The sequence below is a fragment of the Centroberyx affinis genome, unplaced genomic scaffold (genome assembly GCF_046629955.1).
Source record: "Centroberyx affinis isolate AG114_WGS23_722 - 3 ecotype Tasmania unplaced genomic scaffold, CSIRO-AGI_Caff_v1 ptg001094l_1, whole genome shotgun sequence".
Taxonomy (NCBI): domain Eukaryota; kingdom Metazoa; phylum Chordata; class Actinopteri; order Beryciformes; family Berycidae; genus Centroberyx; species Centroberyx affinis.
This window is the reverse complement of record NW_027279639.1, coordinates 791,721-818,021: the sequence shown is the minus strand read 5'-3', so window position 1 is coordinate 818,021 and position 26,301 is coordinate 791,721. Positions and strand designations below refer to the sequence as shown.

The window sequence follows — 26,301 nt, the reverse complement described above, 5'->3', positions numbered from 1 at the left end:
TGAGGCTATAATAACCTTGAGAGTTTGGATTCTGTAGCGCAGGCGCCCATAGGTGAGAGCAGGTCCAATTGAAGCGCCCCCACAGGTGCATTTTTGCGGTGATCACATGTGGACCCGCCCAGCCTCGTCGCCTCCAATAAAGCACAGCAAAAGTCACTGCTCCGCTTCCTTCATGCAACCAAACCCGACAGCGAGAGAGGCGCAGGGAAGCGGCGGGGAGGTAAAACGAAACCAGAGAGGCTGTCTAAAGGCGGGAGGTGGCGGACAAAGATGATTAATTAGTAAAATAAAGGCCTCGGTAACCGGATACCAGACCTGATCTTGGCTATAGGTGCACAGAGGCCACCGCGTGAGGAGCAGAGTATTTTCTGACGAAGGCCAGGTAAGTGCCATCCGTGCAAGCATGCGTCCCTATATGCTCGCTCATGGTGCAGTTGTGCGTCAGCGTTTTCACTCTTGAATTATACCCGCAGCCTAATGATATGTAGTTTGAATGTGCGTCTGTGTATCCGGAGGGACTTAAGTGACAGACGAGCCGCACAAACTCAGCTCAGTTTTGCATTCATAATTTATAAGCCGCAGTCAAGCTGTGGTGAGATGTGTCACGATACGCGGTTCCACCGGAGCATCAAACGCGTCCTGCAGGCTACGGCACGCTGCCCGGGCGCTCAGGTGCTCGTTTACGCGTTTATGAGACCCCCGGTTCCCATTGACCGAGCCATCACGAGAGCCGTTTGAATGCTGTGTGTGTGATTGGATCAGTTTCAGATAGCGCCTGTGTGTGCAAAGTGCAGGCAAAAAACAATGAGCGGTGATATCTCGCTGCTTCCACGGCTGCTATCACAAGAGAGCAGATAACCAGACAAACAGCTCAGTGTACCAGAGTAAACTCCATGGTAATAATGACAGTTTTTGTTGTCATTATAGGCACTTGCCATATGAGCGAGTCCGCATTTGATCTTGTTTGAATCGTTGTAATGGAGAGAAAATTTGTCAGGAATGTATTTGGAGTCCAAAATCATATCAGAGGAGCTTTCAAGACTAATGTCCCCCAAATAAGCTGCGTGCGTCTGTGCAAGATGGCAAGTTTGGCGACCTACGTATAATAATTTGCCACACTGATCAAGTAATTATATTGTCTAGGCTTAATTGTTCAAATTAGTCCCCAGAAATGTAGTCGATATAAGCGGGTTTGGAAGTTTTGGTGGCAAATGACTTCAGATGCACAGACTTTGCTCTACCTTTTTATATTTTAGTGAATTGACGCCTCTGGTTTGCACCCCCCCCTCCCTCTCTCTCTCTCTCTCTCCTCCTCCCCCTTCCTCCCCTCTCACAGCTGCAATAGGCTGCAGCGCCAGTGAGGCAGCTCCGTGCGCACTGGAAACCCGGGATTCAATTGGTGGAACCGGGAGGGGAGCCCCGGCCTTTTCCACTGCAGGAGGAGCGGAGTGGAGGAAACCGAGAGAGACGCCGCTGCCAAGACAGCAGCAGCAGTCTGCGCAGTTAGAGCCGAGGCAGAGGAAACGCACATCCTCCTCTTCTGCTTGACAGGAGGGAATGAAACCAAACTGCGCACCGACTCTGCAGGATGCGCCGGCGTAGCTGCGTAGTTTGTTAGAAACAGACAGAAGCCTATCCGGACCTGACAGCGTGAAGGTGCACCGAGGAATCTGACAGCGGAATTGGGCCTAACCGGTCTTTCACCACAGCTCCGAAATTTGGCTTTCCCCCCGTGAGTCCTTGACGTGTTGTTCCCCGCCGAGGCCATGTAGCGGACATGGGAAATGTAAACAGTGGTCGGGCTGGATTTTAAACTACGCACACGTCCCACGTCCTCCCCCCGCCTCCTCCTCCTTCTTCTCCTCCTCCCGGGTTGTCCGAGATGGAGATGGAGAGGGTCGAGCCGGAGCAGGAGGGGGCAGAGCCGCCCATCCACAGCGTCCACGGACCCAACCGGATCAGGCCGTCATCCTACCGGGCGCTGCGCAGCGCAGTGTCCAGCCTGGCCCGCATAGATGACTTCATCTGCGAGAAGATTGGCGCAGGCTTCTTCTCAGAGGTGTTCAAGGTGAGAGACACCTGTGTGTGTGTGTGTGTGTGTGTGTGTGTGTGTGTGTGTGTTTGGGTGGTGGGGTTCTCGCAACAGGGAGATCTGTGATATTTTTGAGGCATGATTTTGGAGAATTAACACTGAATTAAAGTTATGTAGGCTGGTGTGGTAGCTTGTTGCAGGAGCTTGCAGATAGAGTACACACACACACACACACACACACACAAGTAAGTTTTAGGCCTGCAGATCCTCAAGATCTATAGTTTATACTGAATAAAGTTAAGCCATCAGACTTCATTCTTGATTCTGACATCAAAGAAGATGGAGACGGAGAGACACAAACGTTAACTCAGCTAAAACTTTTGCAGCCCAGATTGAGTCGTTTACTTCCTCCTAACTTGACTCAACCTGCTGATTCTTCACCAACCACTGATTAAGAAATGAGTGGTATCTGTGGTAACCAACTGCCTGAACCCAACACCAAAAGAGATGCATGATGTTTAAGAATTACAGGAGGGTGATGGCGTCACTTTGGAAAGTTAACGCTTCACTGACCCATCTAATGGTCCTGTCCTCCCCACTCGTGTCTGCCAGTGACCCACATGTTGTGGAAGAGGAACACAGTGTTTTGGTGTGTAAGTGATACGGTCAGGACGGGTAGATCCGGCACACGTACAGGTAACCCTACTCTCTCTGTTGGACCAGTAGCGTTCACCCTTTGTAATGGCACTGTTCACTTAGGCAGAGGCTAATTCCAAGCGACACCTAATTAATGACGGCTCTGAATTGCCACATAAGGCCCAGTTTGATGGTGCAAGAGATAGCAGAACACAAAGAACAGGTGGCCAACGGGCAAATTGCCTCACCTTTTGAGAGGAGAAATTGCATTTGTTTCTAATGAAGTTAATGTTGCAGTTTTGGTTTGACACGGTGGCTCTGACACATGCATGGAAAGTTTAGGAGTTGTTCAAATAGGGTAGAGAAAGCTGAAAGAGCTGGAATTTTTCAGCTTTAGCGTGATAAGGCTTCATTGACAGACATTGTCAACATGCATCGTATTGAATACCATTCAAATCCAGCAGAGAAGCTGAGCTCTGCAGAATAGGGAATTGTGAAATGTAAAACACCTAGACAAGGACGTGTCATTTTATAAATCATTGTAATTGCACCATTTTCTTACTCAGACTGTTAGTAATAGTTGTGTTGTTGTGCTCATGTACACGTAGTCACTATTAGAAAAATCCTGCTGTTAGACATAGCAGGATCTGTTACAGAATTTGGAGCATTTGATTGCTATATTTCACACACACACACACACACACACACACACACACACACACACACACACACACACACACACACACACAGGGTAATTAGGAAATTCTCCACATCTCCCTCTGAGTCATGCATCCACCAGAGGGGTCAGAGTTCAGGAACAGCCAGGACTGGAGCTCCTGCACCTGTTAGAGGTGTGAGGTGTAGTGTGTAGGGATGGATATGTTGGCTCTTTCAGGGATCAAACCTACATTATCTGCTTTACATCCACTTCATTAAATGTGTTATACGGTTAAACAGTCCCATAGTGGACACTTGAGTGATGGAGCTTAAAAAGTCAGTTTTATTTAATTCTCTGGTCAACATCCTTTTCTCTTAGGTTGCTTTTTAATTGACACCTGTAACTTACACACACTTAAGAGGTAAAGCTACGTACAGGAGTGCCCTCTTTGCTGACCTGGGAACAGTTAATAACAGTCAAAGTGAGTGGTGGGAAGGAGTGAGGATGGAAGAGTCTGTTGTTTATAAGGAGCTTCTTCATAGTAAGTGTGCAAGTGATGCCAAGACCCACGTGAGTTGGAGGCGATGAGTGTTTCTTGTCCCTGGTATTTTGTTTTTGATATTTGGGTCTGTGGATGAATGTATGATGTGAGTTTAAGGGGAACTGTCACTGTTGTCTGGTGAAAACATTGTATCTCCAGTTTTCAGGCTTGTTTTCAGCTTGACGAACATGCATTTTTGCTTTAATCCAATGGGGGTTTAAAGGGTTTCATAAGACAAAGGGTGGTAGAAATTTCTCAACCCTTAGTGGAACATATAATCCTCCAGCTGCAGTTAAAACATGAAAATCTGCAAGATCAGAGTTAGGTTTAGCAGTACTGAGATCTGAATGAAATGCTGAAGAATGAGCTTAAACTACAAGATTCTGACAATTCAGGCACAATTTGGCTTTCTTACACAAACTTATAAAATTAGTTTAAAACCCCAATGCATAGTTAGTTAAGCACTGGGATCTTGAGACTGTGCTGGGAGCGGCCATGTTGGCACTCACTTCATTGAGAAAGAGATTTCTTGTGATTTGACTTCACTCTTGGGGCTTCATGCCACTCTGCAGTCCATTCCCCTTGTTAAATAAAAGCCCTTCTAGGCCACTCAGCTGTCTGAAGCCACTCCCTCAGCTTTGCCCTTTGAATGGCCAATGAGCATGCAAATGTCACCGTGTTTACTGCTGGCTTGTCAAGATGCCACTTGAGTTTTGATCGACTTGCCCTTTGATAACGCTATATAAATGCAAAATTGTTACCGCGGCTATCGGTCACATGTAAAAAGTTTGCTGACGGCGCAATGCGATATAATCGTTTGGCAAACAGATGATTGAATGCCTGTGTTTGACACTGCATCCTGGTCTAGTTCAGAGAAATGTCCCTGCTGTCCTGAAGAACAACCTGTTAGGATGTTGTTGTTTCTGAATTTTAGCGGTCACCTACTCACTCAAACGAACACACACACACACACACACATGCATATGCATACCGCGTACAGACTTTGAAGTGTTAACCCTGGTACGATCCTGGTCCTGCCCTCTGCTACAAAGGCTCTGGCGTCCTGCCATCTCCGTCTGCTGCTGCTGAGCCTCGGTCCTCAGTGCAGATCAATGGAGCCTCGCGGCAGGCAGACAGGCAGCCATTCACCTCTCCGGTGTGCTATTGTGCAATCTCAAAAAAAAAAAAAGAACACAGCGAGAAAGAAAGGGAGAGGGTGAAAGGAAGGGAGCACGCGTGTCAAGACAAATCCTTCAGGTGCTGCTTTTCATCTTCCTTTAATATTCTTCAAAGAAAAGTCCCACTGCGTGTGTGTGTGTGTGTGTGCGTACATGTGTGTTTGTACTACCCAGCTTTGGCCTTCATGCACAGGATTCCTGCTGTTTTTCCCCTCTTCTTTCCCCCAAACTAGACCTGGAGGCCCAAACGCAGTGAAGCCCCTCAATCACAAATACACAGCACCGTCGTTCCACTCTTCCATTTAGTAGACGGAAATATGATGTTTATTTATTTTTTTTACAGTTTTTCAGGTTTACAGGCTTTTGGACAAACAACTTGTATTCATTTCTAAATCGATTACTGTTGTCCGTCCTGTTTTCCAGCATTTCTATTGTTGCGGCAGTCTTGCCAGATTATATTTCTGTGATGTCCATATAGATGACGCAGGCTGTCTGAGAAGAAGGAAACATGGAGTAGAGTCAGGATAGGCTTTTTACCAGATTCTGTTCCTATTAGGCTCCTTACAAATCTCGTCATTGTGTTCAAAAGCTTGCAGAGCATCCCAGTCTTATATATTGTCTAACCCTAGTATAACTATACAGCTTGAAGTTGAGGAGGTGTGATGATCTTTGTCTCGTGGATCAAACTGACTTGTGGCTCTATTAGTGGTATTGGTAATGGAGGTAATTTGAGGGCCTGTCTGGTTATTTGCCTTTGATAATTGTTGCGAAAAGTGGGCGGTAAAACTGACAGCTCAAACACAGTTCCATGAGTCACACAGTAAGACGTTCTCCATAGCAAACATTAAGTCAGCACGTTAATTATCCTACAAGCTATGATTAACCCAATTGAGTCTAGTGACAGTGTGTGTGTGTGTGGGAGGTGGGGGGTGGCTAGTGACAGTGTGTGTGTGTGTGGGAGGTGGGGGGTGGCGTGGGTCCTTAACAAATTCACACATGAGATGATCAGCTGGGTGCAATAAGATGAAGAGAGGAGTCTCCAAAGGCCAAAAATAGTGTGTTAAAGAGATTGGAGATTGAAGTGTGTGCAGGCTTGTCTATGTCCAGTAAGTCAGCTGGATGTAACTGTGTGTGTGTGTGTGTGTGTCAGCTGCCCATGACAGTGGAAATGGTCAAGGAAACGTGTTGCCAAACATTGCTATATGATGCTGACTGACACTGTGTGTGTGTGTGTGTGTGTGTGTGTGTATAGTATACATGTGTATCCAGTTTGCTACATCTACTGTCATCAACATAATATATTTTCCTTATGACTTTTTTTGAAGAAGACAGAATCGTTTGGGACATCTTACTGGGTTTGAGTGAAATTCAATCGTAAAAATTCCCCTGTAACAGTCTCCAGTCGAAGGGATTGCAAGAGTGTGTGTGTGTGAGAGAGAGAGAGAGAGAGAGAGAGAGAGAGAGAATATTGATTGCTTAACCGCTGAACACCGGGACTCTCCCATCAGGACGTGTTGAGATGAGATCTGTTCTAAGACAAGCAAGGGCCGGCCGCTGGAGCAACTGCAGCTTACTGGGAGGATAAAATGGCAACAAAGGAGGGGAAAACACACCGAGCCTTAGGAGTTGGATAGACACACAAACCTCTATCCATCATCAGCTGTCAGCCATGTTCTTGTGATCAGTTTCAGGGCGTTGGATTAGGAGGCTGTGTGTGTGTGTCCATGTTGCCATTGGATCGCAGTGTTGCCAGTGCAGACTTGAACATCAGCGGCTTAGCGTAGCACTTTTCCTCTTATTATTCCTCTCCTCCCTCGCTCCAGTCAGGGCCTGCTCTGCTGCCACTCACAGCAGAGGTAGGTGTGTGTGTGTGTGTGTGTGCATGCGCAGGTATTTGCCTTTTGTTTATGTTCTGCACAACAGCGCAAAAATGAAGGCGTTGAGCAGGCGACTTGCACATGTTCATGCACACCGCAGCGCATGTTTATTCCTCAAATATTTCAATTGAACAATGGTTTTAAATGGAGAACTCTCGGACTGGAATTGCACAACTTCTGTTTTAAAATCCTCCACACACTCCCTCCTTCAGCTCTGCCTTGCCCAACTTGCACCTCCTCTTAACCTCACGGACCCCATTATCCCCACCTTCCCTCGCCAAACAGTGTGTGTGTGTGTTGTTGCTGCATGCTCACACAGTGCGTGTTTTCCTCTGTCGGTGTGTGTGTCCACATGTTGGTGGAGTGTAAAGAGCTAGTAATCCTATAGTCTTCAACTAAGCCTCAAGGAAGGCCCCTCCCCTGGAAGAAAGTAAACAAGTGTGTGTGTGTGTGTGTGTTCCCACTATTGCAGAAGTGGTGAAATGTTTTTGTGGTGGAGCACAGCACAACTTTTCTTCTTTGTTTTTTGTTTTTTTAAATGCCCTCCCTGGCCCTACATGCTTTAACCTGTCGTAACAAGACGCTCCACTGCCCTCTTCTCTCTCTCTCTCTCTCTCTCTCTCAATCCCTCTTTCTTGCTTTCACTCACCCTTTCACTCGCCTCATGCACAGAACATCCCATTAGCGAGCAGCAGGCCAGGCCGTGGGTGTTTTTGCAGACGATGGTAACATGTGTTTCTGCATGTATGAGAGAGGGAGAGAGGGCTTGAACTGAAGTGAACTCGCGTGTTTAGGCCTGTGTGTGTGATTAGGTGGAGGTGGGGTGGGGGGGCGTGACCAGCTCAGTGTTGATGTTGTGCAACAGACTTAAGTGGCTGTGTGTCAGTCAGCTACCTGGTCTAGACTCTGGGATCAGGTTGTGTTTTAGAGCCCAGTGAGACCGCACAGAGGGACCTCCCTGCTCGCACTGACGGACCGTACTTGGCTGGTTGCCTTGTTTCAAATGCCTTCTCACACACACACACACACACACACACACACGTAAACACACACACACACACACACGTAAACACACATACACTCACACACAATACTCTGTGTTATGCGTCTTGATGGGAGTCATAAGGTGAGAGCATGGCCACAGGCGGTGTTTTAGACTTGCGTCGTTTGGAAAGGGAAGGCAATTTCTGTCTCAGATTCTTTCTCTATGTACACACACACACACACACACACACACACACACACACACACACACACACACACACACACACACACACCCTCCCTCAGGGTACTTACAACTCGGATTCAGAGCAGGGGCCCCATTTCAAATTGGTGGAAGCTTTCCTGTTTTTTTTTTGTCTCAGTATTGAAGTGATGCTGGGCATGCTGTCATCGTCTTATAGGCAAATTATGCTTTCATATAATTTAAGAGAAGCCATTATGTTGCATATTTAATTATAAGGGAAATTCTGATTTCTATAGATTTAATATTGTTTGGATAGACAGTCCAGGAGTTGCTGCAGTCTGTGGCCTGAGTTCTTCCTCTAAGGCACTTTCGCATGTAAACGGCATGTTCACTGGACCGTTCCCTCAAATGAAAATTTTCCTTTTTTTTTTCCTTTTCAGAGGAGCCTAAAGGCCAGGAGAAACCGTTTCTTAAGTGGAATAAGTGGCCTTCCCACTGGCAAACCATGTCATTTGCTCAGTCTGGTTTATTTTAAAGTTGATTTTAGATTCATCAGCTGTATATTCAGCTGGGTGAAGCGCCGACATTAGCCTCTGCTGGTGGAGAGTCGACGTAGCCGTGAAAACCAGGGAAATGAGGCCTTCATAGTCGACCAATGGCAATGTCATTCTGCTGTGTGTGTGTGTGTGTGTGTGTGTGTGTGTGTGTGTGTGTGTGTGTGTAGTCGGTCATGCAGTCCTACTCCACACTTTTGACCTCTGCAGCAGTGTGTAGTCTGCTGTGATGCGTTATGCAGACCCAGTTTTCTCTCTCTCCCTCTGTCTCTCTCCCTCCCTCTGCCCCCCCCCCCCCCCCCCCCCCCCCCCCCCCCCCTTGGCTAATGACAGACATCGCTGCACATGTTCACTGCAGAGGGAGAGATGCCTGTGACCTTTCCTCTGCTGACAACGGCACTTTACAAGACGGAGTGTGTGTTTGAGGGAGAGCTGTAGGGTGTGTCGTGTGTCTGAGCGCGCGCACGTGAAGAGAAGTCTGCTGTGTGTGTGTGTGTGGTTGCTGTATAACGTGGAGTAATCCTTGTGTAGGCGTGAACATCAGCATTCCAGTGACAAGTCCATGGAGATGCCCACTAAAGTGCTTGGCATTTTCCCCACTAACCTATAACACACACACACACACACACACACACACACACACACACACACACACACACACACACACACACACACACACACACACACACACAGCGGTATTGCAGAGTGAAGCACGTGAAAAACACACCACATCTCATACACACGAGGGCTGAAAGATATTGACTGAATAAACGATAAACTGCGGTTCATATCAAGTTTTTCTTGTTTTTGCTCTTGTTTTTGTTTTTAGATTGAGTATGATGATTTGAGTATGATGAAAGGCTTTCATCAAAATTGTACTTGATTCATCGACCAAAAATTACCTGCAGCAATAAAACGCCTTGTTCAGAAATCCAGTTCCGCTCTCTACAGCAAATAATTGCATTGATTTGGAAATTGTGTAAGTTCATATTATTATTATTATTTTTTTATTAATTGTTCAGGTCCAGCCACACACACTGGCTTTGTAGATTCAAGCTCATGAAAACCAGACTGCATGACAGACACCCACACATCTGAGAAAATCTCACCCAAGTTGCACTTTAGCCTGCGGTGACTCATAGCTGATCCCCAGCCTGTAATGTTGGTGAGGGAGAGGTTGTTTGTTTGGAGGCTAAGAACTGTCAGGACAAAACAAACTGTCTGGTCCAGCAGCATCGCAGCACCTTACTGCTGGGCTCTGCAGCATCAGCAGTTGGCTCATGTCTGCACAGCAGGCTGGGTGTGTGAGTCACTGTGTGTGTGTGTGTGTGTGTGTGTGTGTGTGTGTGATTGCTTGACAGAGAGAGTGAGTGACAGGATGGCAGATGAGCATGTAAGAGTTTCTGCAAATATGTGTGTGTGTCTGGAGAATGTAAATCCATATTTATGCAGAGCCTTGCGGTGCTGCTGCCAGATAAATCTATGGTAATGCAGTGGAGGAAGCTGTGATAAATCATATGGGAGAATATAAACCTTGTAATCCGCCACAGTCCTGTACCGGACTTCACTCTGCCTCGTCCTGTAAGTGCTGTAAATATATAAAGAGAGGTAAGAGATTACTCCAATGCTCCTGCAGAGTGTGTGTGTGTGTGTCTGCTTAATCTTTCTCTCTTCAAGAGGAAGTAACCAGACTATTGTAAGCGTGTGTGTTTTGCGTGTGCATCCATCCATGCCTGCCTGCGTATCCCAGTGTCAGTGCTATGCCACAGGCAGAGGGCTTCAAGTGCCTCAGTGGAGAGAATGGATTCGGCGCAGGAGAGATCGACTCTCATTGACTGGCTCTTAAGATGAAGAGGGCAGCCTTGATCTAATGGTTAAGAGGCCAGACGTGTGTGTGTGTGTGTGTGTGTGTATATGTGTGTGTGTATATTAATAGCGTTACTCTCTCCGCACTCTAGTCTGGTCTCTAATAGGCTTTGTGGATTTTCCATCAGCGGCCTGATCCCGTGCCCAGCTGAGATCCAGGCCACTGTCACACCAACTTCAGCTCACTGCATCCGACTCAAGACTCAAACCTCTCTCTCTCTCTCTCTCTCTCTCTCTCTCTCTCTCTCTCTCTCTCTCTCTCTCTCTCTCTCTCTCTCTCTCTCTCTCTCTCTCTCTCTCTCTGTTTGCACTTGTGCCATTAATAAATACCATTAAAACACACACACAAACCCCACGATGCCAATTCTCACGCACATTCTCACCCCACCAAACATTTTCACACACTGCCACACGATCTAACACTAATCGCTACATGCATACTGTGCTCTCTGACACCAGTCAACACCAAACAGTCACACACACAAAACACCACACACACACACTAAGAGACCTACGGACTTGCAACCACCATGCATTCTTTACATATGCATTTTTTTTGGAAGTCAACCTACTTCCCAAGCAAATATGCACTAAACTGCAGGCTAAGGGGAGCATGCCATGTCGCCATGGTTACCATACCAGACGGAGCTATTGCCATAGCAGCAGGTCGGGGCACAGAGGCAGACGAATGAATAAACCAATAAAAAGAACTGAAATGACCTGCTTACAGTCTGTTGCTGGTTTCCCAAAAGTGTCTTAGCACTAAGATTACCTAGTGCTAAGTCTTAGTTCCATTGTATGTCTTTAGATGGTGTTTACTGATGCGACTTTTGGGTGTAAATTAACATACATGTGCCAAATAGTGTGCTGTGTAGCTCTATGGTTGGAGCATGGCTGTTATACACACTCATGTTACTGTAAGGTGCTTTGGATGAGATTTTCCACCAACGGGCATGTTTCTCTGTAGGGTGGAAAAAGTAAATGCAACGTGTTATATAGATGATTGCTCCAGGGAGTCGGTCAGCCGTGTGTGTGTGTGTGTATGTGTGTGTGTCTAGTAATTGGTAAGCAGCCTGACTGGAGGAAATTATGCTTTTTGTATCCGGAAAAGTCCTTTAAAACACCTCAAACCTCTGCCTGCAGTTTTGAAATCCTGTGTAACTTCTGGATTAATTCAGTGGATGAATCTAAGTAAAACACTTTGTGTGTGTGTGATCCAGGTGCAGCATCGTGTGTCGGGCCAGGTGATGGCTCTGAAGATGAACACCATGGCCAGTAACAGAGCCAACATGCTCAGGGAGGTCCAACTCATGAACAGACTCTCACACCCTAACATACTCAGGTAAGAGTGTGTGACAGAAAAAACACTTAGTTTTCAGTTTTTACATTTTCCTACAGTCGGTGTCACTCCTTACCTTCCCATGCCTCTGTTAGCCTTGGTGATATATAGTTTTGTAACTAGAATAAGAGGAAAAAGGCACTGTCTGGTTTCCAATTTTCTTCTTTTCTTCTTTTTGGTTCCTTTAATTCACAAGGACAGTTTCCATTATCCTTGAACCAGCATGGACTACATTACAAATCTTGTTATGAATAGTTTTTTCTTTTCCTATTGTGAATAACTTCCTTTGAATTCCTATAATGGGTCTGGTGCTTCAGCTGTGCATAAAATATCTTTGTGTCTACAAATTTGACTTTTTTTCTCTTGTAATGAAGCAGTGTTTGTCTGCTCTGCCTGCAGGTTTATAGGAGTGTGTGTCCATGAGGGGCAGCTCCACGCTCTCACAGAGGTAAGACACCAGTTTATTTGCTGCTGAGTAGAGAGCATAATGAATCAGAATCACTTTACTCTGCAGTATTGACAGCTAATGGGTTACACTGTACACAACAGGCGTTCAGATTCAGTGCAAGAAGACAGTGTAGGAAGTACAATATACAACAAATACAAAAAAGTAGGGCTGCAACTATTATCGATGAATCTATTTTTGTGATTAATCGATTACTCCTTTAGTCTATAAAATGTCAAAAATAATGGAAAATGCCCATCACAAGGTACCAGAGCCCAAAGTGATTCTTAAAATTGCTTAAAAAAACCCCCCACAAAGTATACATTTTATAATGATTCGAAATTGAGAAAAGCAGCAAATCTTAGCATTTGTGAAGCTGTAACCAGCAAATGTTTGGTATTTTTACTTGATAAATGACTGAAAGGATTACTTTTCTATCAATCAACTAATCGATTAATCGACTAATTGTTTCAGCAGTACAAAAAGCATTTTATCACTATTTGTAGTCATGCAGCGCGGCATGCAGTATGGTTGTATCCACAGAGGAGAGTGCAGCAGTGCAGTGAAATAACAAACCATGAGGTTGTTAAACTGAGTAGGATGGGAATGCATGGAATAAATAGGCTACATGAAATACGTTTTAAACCTTATGGAGCATGAGCATCGTTCTTGGGCTAAAGTGAAAATGGAAATGAAAAGGTCGTGTCGGTGATCTCTCTCAGGGATTCACTCTTTAAAGACCACGAGTGACCTTAAAGACCACGAGTGACCTTATAACTCCATTTAAGTCTCCTGTCCAATGTATAATTATCCCCATCCCAAGTTTCATTACAAAGTGAGATGTGGAAAAAACGGATACCTGCTCTTCTAAAACAATTGCTGGCATAAGCACATTACGGGCTACTATTTAATCTTAACACCTTTTGCTTTTAAAATAGTTGTTTTTCTGAATATAATAATCTGCTCATCTTTAGCTATAAGACCAGTGAGTCTGACTGGGAGGAAGGGAGTAATCTCTGGAGTGTAGTTGGGGATTTATTGGACAGATTGAGGTCAAGCAGTTCGGCACATTTCACCTGTTTCTTATGTGTGATGGGTTGACGTGATGTTGCCTTGGTAACTAAGTGGAAAATCGGGGGGGTAGATGAGGGGGGTTTGAGGAAGCGCTATGATCTTTAGTTTCTGATCCCTGTATTGATTGTACTTGAGTGACATCACATTGTATTGATCAGATAAGAGGTCAGTAGGATTCAGACATAAACTTTATGATGATGAAAAAATTGTTACTTTTTTTTTCTTTGTAATAATGAATCAATAATCATCATAGATATGACAATTCCTGTTATTTTTTTCCACATGACTATCTGTTTCTGGTAACCACAGCAACAGGAAGTGTCAATATTAATAACAATGATAATCTTTATTTATACAGCACTTTTCAAAATGCTTCAGCGCCCTGGGGGCGCTGACAGCTAAAGCCCAGTCAGTCACCTTTAGCCTTGATCCTGGACACAGGAACAGTCAGAAGGTCTCGGGCTCATAAGGAATCAAAAGTTTGTAAAGATAACTAGGGGCCAGGCCATGCAAAGCCTTAAAAGTAATCGGTAAAATCTTAATTCTAAACTGGACAGGCAATTAGTGGAGAGATGCTAAAATAGGGGAGATATGGTCCTGTGTTAGATTTGGTCAAAAACCCTAATTGATGTTCTGTTACTCTTAGCAAAAGTGGGAATCGATCACCTGAACCCTAACAGATCCCAATATATTCAATCACAATATGTTATGGCACAATAAAAATTCATCTTAAAACGGCTTTGGAAACTATTTTGGACAGATCAGAAAGAAATTTATGTCCCGGTTTCACAACACGATGCAGGTAGCAGCTGTGGACGACTAAAACATCTCAACTTTCATTTTGGCTTTATATTTAGACAGGTGTTCAACACTGGTGCAGGCCGCCGCATATCTAAGCAACGTCGACATGTTTGCTGGGATGAATTCATCATTCATTCTCTCTTAATTAACGCCTCCTGTTGTTGCCGTTTGTCACGAACATCCAGTACATCAACGGTGGCAACCTGGAGCAGCTGTTGGACAGCGATGTGTATCTGTCCTGGAGCGTGCGGCTCGGCCTGGCCCTGGACATCGCCCGGGGGCTGCAGTACCTCCACAGCAAGGGCATCTTCCACAGGGACCTCACCTCCAAGGTAATGAGACACACCCACACACACACGCATGGGCGCACGCTAACACACACACACATCACTGAACACCGGCACAGATTAAACTTCCAGAGGGACTGTGCTTCTAAGGTAGCGATATATTAAACGCATGGATGCACACTTTCATATGTACACAGATGCATCTTCCACAAGCACTTGACTACAAGGCAGTGATACACACATACACATGTAGGGCTGCAACTAACGATTATTTTCATTGTCGATTATTTTCTCGATTAATCGATTAGTTGTTTGGTCTATAAAATGTCAGAAAATGGTGAAAAATGTGGGTCAGTGTTTCCCAGAGCCCAAGATGACGTCCTCAAATGTCTTGTTTTGTCCACAACCCAAAGATATTCAGTTTAATGTCATAGAGGAGTAAAGAAACCAGAAAATATTCACATTTAAGAAGCTGGAATCAGAATTTTGACTTATTTTTCTTAAATTACTCAAACCAATTAATCGATTATCAAAATAGTTGGCGATTAATTTAATAGTTGACAACTAATCGATTAATCATTGCAGCTCTACACACATGCATATATAAACACACATAGATATCACTCAACACGTTGTTCCAGAGTTGAGAGGCCCCGACTGCAAATGCTTGATCACCTTTTGCCTTTTAATCTAGATTTTGGGAACAGTCGAGAGCAATTGTCTGTATATTTAGAGGCTTTGTAGCTGTGTCACAAATCTCCTAGCAACCACATCTGGCGCCATCATGGAGGTCCAGAGGAGAACAGGCTGTGTACAGATAATGGCTAACAACTGGGCCAGAAAAAGACAGACACCTGAAAAACATTGTTGTGCCGTGCGTAGGCCAATTCAGTAATGTTGTAAGTAAAAGTGATTATGATATTTTGCTTCTAGGTTTAGGTCTTGTATTAGTCTCTACTCCAAAACAGTTGTAGCTTGAGAAGAGTCGGTTAACCTGAACAAACTGTTAGCTAGCTAACTAGCCAGCAGGCTAATTTAGCACAACAACCGATGTTGCTGTTAACATGCTACTACTAGCCACTACTAACACTTGTTTCCCCGAAAACGCCTGTGCTAATCAAATGTGTTTACAACAAGACAGCGATTGTTAGCAGATACCATGGTTAGCTACGAGCTGACATGGCAAAACAATCAGTTCTCAGTGAAAAAACAGCACAGAAATTGACGTGTCTGTTCAGTTCTGCTGAAAAGGCCAAGCTGTACATTTAGAAACAGAGTCAGCCACTGTTGCCCAAGAGCTGATGACCTCCAATATGGCCGCCAGACAGTGTGTTGCATCACCTGAAAGCCCTCTAGGAAGTGAAAAGCTCTGCTCATAGTTTCAGTTGATCTTAAAATCAACCTGAATACAAAGGAGTAGTGTACACACAGGAGGCCACATGCTTACACAAAGGAATGCACACACACGCTTAACAGCAGCTATAAAGCGATCTCTGTGTGTGTGTGTGTGTGTGACCTGTGGCCCTCTGTGCAGAACTGCCTGGTGCGCTGGGAGAGCGGTGTGTGTTCGGCAGTGGTGGGGGACTTTGGCCTGGCGGAGAAAATCCCAGAGTACAGGTCAGTCTAACGGTCTATTCATCAAATTTCTATCAACACACTCTGATTAGATAACAACACACTCAATATATATTGGATTCCTCCTCCTTCCTCTTTCTCTCTCTTGTTTTCTGTCACTTATTATTGTTTTCCTCTTCTATCTCTGTGCAGAATGTTTCTCTGTCTCTTTCTCCTTGCCTCTCTCTCTTCTCGTGGAGACACTTGGATGAGATGCAATCGCACACAAAAAGGGATCCATTACTCACACCAAAGCACGGCCTGATTTTTTTTTTCCAAAGTATGCAGGCACATGCCGCCGCCTCCAACCCCCCCCCAAAACGTTGTGGTTAACCCCCCCCCCTTCCACCCTCCACCATCTCCACCCACTCTGTCTGTGGAACTATTATTAATATTAATAAACCTCGTTTCAAGGGGGAAGAGACGGCGAGGGCGGACAGACATAGTGGCTTGACTCACAGAGACGGTGTCAGTATTTTAATCTGACCTGCCATGACACCCTAGGGAGTTGGGACACCGGGACTCGGCGCTCTCTTCTTCTCTCTCTTTCTCTCTCTCTCTCTCTCTCTCGGTCTTCCTGTCTGTCTGCAGGCTGCAGCTCGGGGCAGCTGCGTGTTTATTATGCTGTGACATTTACATGGCATATTTTATTCATCGCCATCAATTCACCGACTATAAATGCCCAGCTAAGTTACACGCATCCCCTGTTGGTGGTTCTCGGCTGTCTCTCGGATGACATCATGCGCCCCGCGTAGCGTGCTTCGACCGGACGCCGTTTTCTCCCCTGTGTCCCAGTGTGACTCAAATTGGACGGCCCGTCTTCTTTATGAATATTGCTTCTCTTTTAAACGGCTTGACAGGGGAGGGAATCGATGAAGGATTGAAGCGGGATGTCGAGCGTGACTTCGAAGAAATGCAGCAGGGGGAGCAGCCAATGTCACGCGCACACACGCGCGCGCCATGACACACACACACACACACACACACACACACACACACGTCCACATTAGCTGTTCATCCACCCCTCCTGTCTCTTTAGTAAATGTGTCTGCAGTCATTTGGTAAACACACGACTCTTCCTGAGAGGAGACAGCTGCCACTGTAACCTGGCCCGGCCCTGTGTGTGTGTGTGTGTGTGTGTGTGTGTGTGTGTTGAATGCACTGTTTCCGTTTGTGCCTAGCCACCTTTTTTTATGTTTACCTTGAGTGTGCGTCATTGTCAGGTGAAAACCTCACAACTTGAGTTTGGGATTTTCATGTTTTGACTAAAAAACCTGTAGAAAACCTTTTTAAAAAAAAAAAAAACATTGCAAAAACCTGACAACAGCAGTGTGTCTGTCATCTAACGTGCAACCTGTGTTTGTGTCGGCCGTTCTGTTTGAATAGCAGCCAGCGAATTGGTTTCTGTCATTTTCAAGGGCATGTTTGCTTTTTTTATTTTAGTCAAACACGGGTGTATACTGTAGCAAAGCGTTAACAGCGGCAGAGAATGCACGATGTTGACAAGCCTTCTCGTGTGTCTGGTGTGTGTGTGTGTGTGTGTGTGTTTCTGTTGGAGTGCTACCCCTGTGCTTGTGGCATGGAGGGAGGGAGGGAGGGAGAGAGGGATGGAGAGAGGGAGAGGAGATGAAGGGGGTTTAGGAAAGAGCTCCAAATAAGGTCAAACTATTCCAGTCCTCCATCTCTCGCTCTCTCTCCCTCCGTCTCCCTCACTCCATCTCTCTCACCCCCCCATATACCAGTTCACTCTTGTCCTTTTACTCTCCATCTTTCCTCTGGTAGGGTTAGGGTTAACCCTCTCTCTTTCTCTCTTTCTTTCTTTCTTTCTCTCTCTCGCCGACTCTTGCTCCACTTCTCCAAATTATGTTTACACTGGGAGCCATGTCTCTCTCTCGCTCTCTCTCTCTCGCTCTCTCTCTCCTTTCTGTCTTTTCCCTGCTGATGTCGCTCCACTTCTCCAAATGGTGTTTACATTGGGAGCCATGACTGTCTCAGCTCCTCTCTCTCTCTCTCTCTCTCTCTCTCTCTGCCATCACTTCCCTCCCTGTATTTTTGCAGTATCATAGCCCACAGTAGCAGATGGAAATAGCACAGAGAGGAAGTATCTGCCAGCGGGGTGTGTGTGTGTGTGTGTGTGTGTGTGAATGCAGGCATGTGTGCAAGCACGTTGTCCTTGCACATTCTTGTGTTCCTTCCTTTTTATACAGTTAAAATTGCACAACGATATCGCCACATAACTGAAAAACACTGCCGTCTCTTAGATACAGAGGATGTGTACATACACACGCGCACACACACACACACACACACACACACACACACACACACATACACACAGCCTCATTTCACCCTGTAAGACCTCATCTTGATTGGGTTCCGCTTTAATGAAATCGAGCGTAACTGCCTGCTTGCTTGACTGTGCTTGTCTGTCCGTTTGTTTATCAGTCTCTGTTTCATCTTGTGTGAATTGCAGAGTTCCTAAGTGGGTCTGGAAAATAATGGAAAATATTTTATTTGACAGTTTCTGATGTGTTAAAGCTTGGGAATTGTGCTGGGAAGCCTGGAAACAAACAGTCATCCCATGATGATATACATGTGGCTTCACATTTTATGCAGTTTTCGACACACTGCCATTTTACACACTTAAAATGAACCTTCATCTGTAGCGGGATGTGGCCTCGTTAATATTTCAGAATAGTTATGTCAGAATATATATTCTTGCTGCACCAGAGGAGCATTAAAGGGCCTCTATCGTAGAAATTAACAATTTTCAGTTATCAGTTAAAAATAACTGATAACTGAAATCCTCACAATCAGGCCAGTTAGCAGCATTTCAATGACACACCCATTGGAAAGCGTCCAATCAGCAGGTTTACCTCATTTGAATTAGAGGAGCTGCTGTTATCGGCCAATCCGGGTCCAGTATTGTGACTGATCTGCTTGTGAGGACTTGGTCTTCAGATTCACTCAATGTAATTAATTCATAACTCGGTGAAGAACATTACTGTTATGCTGAGACACAGTATATTAACGTCTCCCCCACCCCCCCCGCAGTGAGGCAGCAGACCAGGAGCCTCTGGCTGTGGTCGGCTCCCCCTACTGGATGGCTCCAGAAGTGCTGCGAGGAGAGGTGTATAATGAGAAGGTACTGATGGATCTGCTTCATTAGCCTACCTGTAGCATTCAAGGTGCACACTGGGTGTGATGAAAGACACTCAAGCAAAAGATCAAGACGCTGAAAGAAAGTAATAAAACATTTTTAATAGATCAGTTATTAAATACAAATACGGAATGTAGTTATGTAATAGCTGTACTTCTTGGCTTGTGGCCAGTATTTAACTGTTTGCAATGCAGTATTTGCACTAACAAACTAAGTAATTCTTATCACTTAATATGATAAGATGAAACTTTTTTTTTTTTTAACCCAGTGGGAAAATTGGGTCGCAGCAAAAGTTATAGGAATCAGTATAATATATCAGTAATATAACACACAACTAAAATATAAAAATAAGCACAAATAGTAGACAAAATGGTATAATAAACAATAAAAGCAATAAAATAGGATGCCGGCAGCATGTAAACATATGCTACTGGAAAAATGGGAAAATAATTCTGCACACTGCAAATAAAAGGCTAATAAAATAAATAAAAATAAATAAAGGCAAAATGGTAATAAATAGTCTGTAAATGTGGGAAGTGCAGGAAAGGAATGGTTTACTAACATGTATGCATTTACTTGGAGTTAGTTGGCAACAGTTGGCCAAATACATAAAAGTCAACATTTTCTGACGTAAAAGCAGCCTGACAAAACAATAGATGTTTTCATTTGTTTCACTAATGATCTAAAAACGTGTGGTTTGGGTGGATATGTACTAGCTAGGGAGTGAATACACCTAATTGTTTTTTTTTCTCTTACCTCTGTCTGTGTGTCTACAGCTGACTCGTCTTCCTCTCTCCTCAGGTGGATGTGTTTGCATACGGGATCATCCTGTGTGAGATCATTGCGAGGATCCAGGCCGACCCCGACATCCTGCCACGCACCGAGGTACGGGCCACAGCGCTTTCATCACAGCGCCTTAACCGGCCCCCCGTTTCCTTGTCGTCACATACTCATCTTGTCCTTTCATCGAGCCCTTTATCGCATCGGTCGGCGTGTTAAAATGTTTATAATTCGCTTAGTCATAATTATTCTGTGCAATATTTAAACAGCAGCCATCAAGGGATTTCCTTCCAAAACGCTACATTATCTATTTTGCTGCCTGAAGTCCATCAGTCAGTGTTTCAAAAGCACCTCAAACACTTAACTATTGTGTAAGCAGAGGTCTAAAGATGACTCTTAGCTTTAACAGTAAAATCTAATGTGTTTTTAACATCATGACACAGATCATTTTGAAAGCATACGTGTTAATTACATGTTGGATCAAATGATGGATATCAAAGTTTGGAATTATATTATTTTTAATTATTATTTCCTTCCCCCTCATTATTTGGGGGGGAAAGAAGCTGGTGTTCATTGCTCAATACTTAGAAGAGAAGAGGATTGCATCTCTCAAAATGTTACTGTTTTGTAAGTAAATGGCTCAAAATGACTGGTAACTACAGTAGTATTCAATAGTGAGGCTTTGTTTCATACCTGCAATAATTGTGTCACATTTTTCAAATGGTTGCACTCTCACTTTACAATGAAACTCTTCCATTAGTGGTTATAGGTAGAGAGAGGATATTGCAGTGTCTTATGGTCTGTATGCTGAATATGTGGTCTATATGAATCCTGTTGGGTGCTCAGCTACATCTAGATCCTTTGAAGTTACCATAAGAGCATTTCTCCCCCTTGTGGCTATTTAAAAGGACAGCAGGCTAAACCCCCTTTCCCTCTGGCAGTAGGTCAGTTCACCATTAAACAAGAGGCTGCCTTTAGTGTGTTCCTCATGCTTTTGTTTAAGTTGGCTGTTCGTCATTCTCTGGTTCAAGGTACATCTAGATTTTCCTTTTTGAAAGATAAAACCCTTTGAAGGCGAGCTGGTTACCTGTCAAAGCGATGGACTTACACTTTCCAGACATAGCCAAAAAAACAAACACACACAAAGATATGAATGTTAACCCACATGCTCTGTGATTTTGTTTTAGGACTTTGGTCTGGATGTGGCGACCTTTCAGCACATGGTGGGAGACTGTCCTCCAGACTTCCTAGACCTGGCCGTCACCTGCTGCAATGTAAGACTCAGACTGCACACACTCCTACACATACAGTCGCATTGATCACTCTTACTTGAGCAGTGTCTTGCATTTTCCAAGCGCTCCTCTGTCCCTCACGCCTCTCTTCAGTCTCTCTCAAACTGCCCCGTCTGCTTCTCCCTCCTCCAGATGAATGCAGAGCTCCGTCCATCGTTCTCCCAGATCGTAGCGGAGCTGGAGAGGAGAGAGGCAGAGAGAACACAGAAGGATGAGCCGGCGGTGAAGGGTGAGTCATCAGATGCTCTGTGTGTGTGTATCCGTGCACCCATGTGTCTCTCTAGGGGGGTCCGAACCCCAGGGAGGTTTGAGTCTGAGGGTCCCTGAGGTGCCGGTTAATAGATGTTATCACTTGCATGCTGCGGCGGCTCAGACTGATCTGAAGGTGCAGCTGCTGGAGGTTTCTGAAGTTTTGAAGAATTTTTAGGACTCATCTTTGAATGGGTTGCTTGTTTGACAATTTAATAATGTCCAATATGGTGTCATATTATGTAGTGGCTCTTACGATAAGCCTACGTTATGTTTGTTTTTTTGAGGGTTTTTTTATAGATATGTTCCCTATTGGGTGGAAATGATTTATTCTGCTTTAAGAAATCCAAGTTTTGAAGAAACAGAAACTGCTTGAATGATAGCAAAAAAGTGGATATTGACATTTTTCTATGTAATTTCTATATAATAGTTTATTAGTTATCTATGCTTTCAAATTGTGTTCAGAAGTGGCAAACATATTTCAAACATGAAATCATTCTTGTAAGGACCAAAATAAAATTCACATCATTTTTTGCAAAATTATGAAGATGGTATGCCTTTATAGTTTATATTTAATAAATGAATAACAAACATTGATACTACAGGTAATTTTTGACCCAGTCATGGAAGATTGTATGTTACAAAAATGATGCACCTAAGGCTAAACACAGTTTATTTGTTCTGAAGATTAATATTGAGCATGTTTCACTGTGATGAAATAAGTTTTGACCTCTCCTCCTCATTTCTTTTTTTATTCTTTTTTTCCCCCCCAGCTGTTTCTCCGGAAATCGGCCCTCTGCGCAGACGATCTCTGTGTCTCCCGGCCGATCCCCGCCTCTGCCGCAGCAAATCCGACATGCTCCATCCCCCGGCCACGCCCCCCTCTGGGACTCTGGCCCCTCCCACCCGGTTCAACCCGTTCTCTCAGCGGGAGGACCTAAAGGGGGGCAAGATCAAACTGTTCGACACCCCCAGCAAGTCGGTCATCTCCCTGACCTTCACGCTGCCCCCGCTTCCAGACCCCTGCAACAGCCCCACTTCCACAGAGGCCGACGGCGGCGACCCGCCCAGGAGGCACCGCCGCTGCCAGTCGCTGCCTTGCACCCCCCCTCCGCACCTCACATCGGCACCCAACACTGTCCTCACCGAGGAGGATAAGGAATCTCCGTCTCACATGGACGCTGTAAATGCAATGAATGGAGTGAGTGAGAAAGAGAGGCTGCTGTCAGGAGAGGAGGAAGAGGAAGAGGGGGAGAGGAAGAGTGTGGACGTCCCGGCAGGCGATTCGGGTCTCCCTCTGTCCCTCGAACCTCTGTCTCTGGAACTGCTGGACCAAGAGAAGGAGGACGAGGAGGAGGAGGAGGAGGAGGAGCCCATGGACTGCACCAGCTCCCCGGACACACAAGACAGCACTTCATCTCCGTACTCCCAGCTCTCCCCTCCTCCGTCCCAATCCTCCACTCCCTTCCAGCCCTCCACCCCTCCCTTCTCCAACGGGTGGGGGTCCGCCATCTCCAACGGCCCCCCCTGCCTGCCCCCCCTGTCCCACCTGGAGAACAACAACGTGGTCATCAGCCGCCCCCTGGGCTGGGGCTCCAACGCCAACACCTCCACCAACGGCTACCACTCCCCTCCCGGCGACCCGGCCGGCCCGTCGCCGTTCGGCTCGGGCAGCGGTCACTCCCTGGACCAGGAGGAGGTGATCTCCTGTCCCGGCTGCTGCCTGGCCGGCCTGCGCTTCCCCTCCATGTGTCTCAGAGCCCCGCCGCGCCGAAACCCCTACAAGAACCTGAACGGGGACCACGCGGCCTCGCGCGGGCTGCTCTGCCCGGGACCCAAGGGCCTGCCGCCCTCCCCTACCCCCACCACCACCACCACCAGCCTAGAGCCGGGACGCACCTTGCCCGGGGCGCAGACATAAGCTCCGCCCCACTTCTTTTCGACACCAAATACACCGGGAATCTAGCAGAAGAGACGCTGGGCTCACAGGCGGTGTGGAGTTCTGCTGTTTGCGTCGTACCAACAGCTCTGCCCTGGAAATTAGTGGGTCTTCTTACAAATTTGCACATATTTTAACCCCAGCAATACCCCACTTTATTTCCCAGACACGCTTTTTGGTGTAGAGAGGGCGCACACGTGAACACAAACTAGAGGAGGCAGAACTCCGAGTGTCTGATGTTGGATCGGTTTACCTAAAACTCCTGTGCTGTCTCATATGATAAATTGGAGAAACTCTTTATCTGTGGTAAAGGATGTGATAAGGACCGACTCCATCTATTGTAAAGAGCTGGTGGCTCTGCTGGCAACTTGTGGCATGACGCCCTCTGCTGGGCTGGGGGTGTTATGACTTCAGATGTCAGCTGTGCCTGTGCAGGTCTTACAGTGACAATAGTTCAGCATGAAAAACACTCCACTTCCCGGTCCGTCCAGTTGGCCGGATCCTGTATATTCCCTGATGTAAAGATTCTTTTGACTGATGATGCTGATGATGCTACGATGAGGAATGTTATGCCTAGTATTACTGTTGCAATGATTTTGATGTTTGATGCTGTTTGAATGAAAGGGCAGTTTTGCTTTTGTCTTTAATTATCAAGAGGTGTATGGTGCACCGTGGATGTGTATGTATAAAGCAGGAAATATGTGTGTGTGTGTGTCTGCATAAGAAGGGGTGGTGGGTGTATGTTTGAGTGTGGGAGATTGAATGGGATGTGTGTGTCTCTGTGCATGAACGAGGTATATGTGTGTGAGTGTGTGTGCCGTACACCGTTCTTATGACTATTTTTGTTGCTGTATGATCTCTCCGTTGGCCCTTCTGGTTGCCTGGTAAAGCACTTCAACTGTATTACTGTTGCTGTTAATAAGGAAAAACTATTGTTATCGTTATTACTTTTGAGAATGAATGGTCGAAGACCTGCTTCAACAGAGATGTACAGATTCTTATTATTTAAAGATGGCATTGAATAAAAAGATAGAATGCAGTGATGTTTGTAAAGTGTGTCCCTTTCATAATATCTGCTTCTTTCCTTACATGGGGATAGTCTTTACCACTCTGTGAGCTTTGTACAGGACTATTTTATTTCTCCATAATTTCCATGGGTACTTTATAAACAATATGATCACAAACAAAGCCAGATTGAAGTTTCATTTTGTCTGGACAGATGGGAAGAAAAGAAAGGCAAAGCAGATGCAGCTTAGTGTGAGAATACAAGCAAAATCCCTGCAGTAAAACAACCAGTTAACACCTTTTTTTAACATCTATATCTAGAAGCAACCTCATCTACTGTCTGTAACTGCCTCAGTCGCCATCTCTCCATTTTCCTCTCCGTCTCTAAGTAGATTATAGCCTTTCCTCTCTCTTACAAAATACCCGGTCTTCAATTAAATCCTTATCTCTCCACCCCTTCCACCCTCCCTCGTTCTGCTGCTAGAGGCAAGATGCGGCTTATTCATCTCCTCCTGCCTGTGCCTTTAGTTGTATTTCTGCTGCTTTAAAAGAGTGTCACCCACATACTTTGCTGCAGACAGACATTTTGTTGTCCTGCTGGCCTTGTTGTGGGGTCTCCAAGTTGCCATGGTGATACCAGGTGTAACAGCAGTCCAGTTGAGTGTGCTGATGGGATTGTGTGTCACGGTTGCCCTTCACATCACTGGTGAGTACTGAAGTCAATGTTGAGGTTAAATTCCAGTAAAGCTCAGTTAAAGTTATTTTTCTCCAGTAGTTGGTGCTTTGCTGTAGGCTGTGCTGCTCTTCTCTGCATGTCCTCCACCCTCGCAAGCGTTAACAAAGTTGTGACTGACAATCAGACTTAACAGGTCAATGAGCATCTGAATGACTGTTCTATTTTTGGTGCGTGGGTTCGTGCGAACTTCCCAGGGTCGACTGGGTTAGCCTGCTACACAGCAGTGGATTCACTGGACTTAGGCTGCCTCCTGCGGTGGGATTGTCCCCATGCCAGTCCTAATACCACCTACACTGTGCAGACAAAGACGCAGGGGTAAGTCTTCCCGTGTGTGTGTGCGCGCTCCTCATGACTTGGATCAAGCGCTGTATCATTCCCCATACCTTCCCATTTCAGTAAAGAAGTTTAAGTATATACGTTTTCCCGCCACAGACAAATTTATCAGCATTTGACTGGTGGCTGGTGTTCATTTCTCACCTTGTTCCCACAGTCTTTTAAGCTTTGTTCATGTTTCTCCATACTTTCCAAGCAGACTTCTAAACAATGTAATCAACTTGGAAGTTCCCAAACAAAGCCAGACCAGGGTTTTGCTTTGTGTGGACAGAGAAGAAGCATTCACAGGGTTCCTATGTGGGTCTGGAAAGTCTCGAAATTTATAGAAAATGAATTTGATAATTTCCAGGTCTTGAAACATTTGAGAGAAGCACGCAGTCTTTTTTTTTTTAAATACAAATACCTCTACATTGCATGTAATTTTAGACCTATCATTTCACACTGAGTATTTATTATTGTGAAGAATAATCTTCAGCAATAGTGATATGGCCTAGTTAGCAGACATATCGTCCAGCTACCATCTGCATGCATAATTTCAAACACTGATCAAAATCTCAAAATCTCTCTCAAATAAAAAATCAAGGTCTGGAAAAAGTATGAATATTGTGCATGTTCATAGTTACAGACTGAAAAGGCAGAGGACTTTTAACATTCACATTGTAAAAAATGTAAAAGTCAAAATAGTTTTACATGGTTCTTCCTCTAATGGCTTAAAATAG

At 45.2% G+C, this 26,301-nt stretch overlaps 1 protein-coding gene across 1 annotated transcript; it reads left to right on the top strand.

Annotated features, from left to right (window-relative positions):
* The first annotated feature begins 185 nt into the window (after positions 1–185).
* On the top strand, positions 186–24,538 carry tesk1b (testis associated actin remodelling kinase 1b). Its single transcript, XM_071523509.1, has 11 exons — positions 186–382; positions 1,337–2,068; positions 11,749–11,870; positions 12,267–12,315; positions 14,373–14,519; positions 16,009–16,091; positions 19,143–19,233; positions 20,050–20,133; positions 21,216–21,302; positions 21,453–21,549; positions 22,343–24,538. Exons 2-11 carry the CDS (start codon positions 1,883–1,885, stop codon positions 23,488–23,490), a joined length of 2,094 nt encoding a protein of 697 aa, XP_071379610.1. The 5' UTR covers positions 186–382; positions 1,337–1,882; the 3' UTR covers positions 23,491–24,538.
* The last annotated feature ends 1,763 nt before the right edge of the window (positions 24,539–26,301 follow it).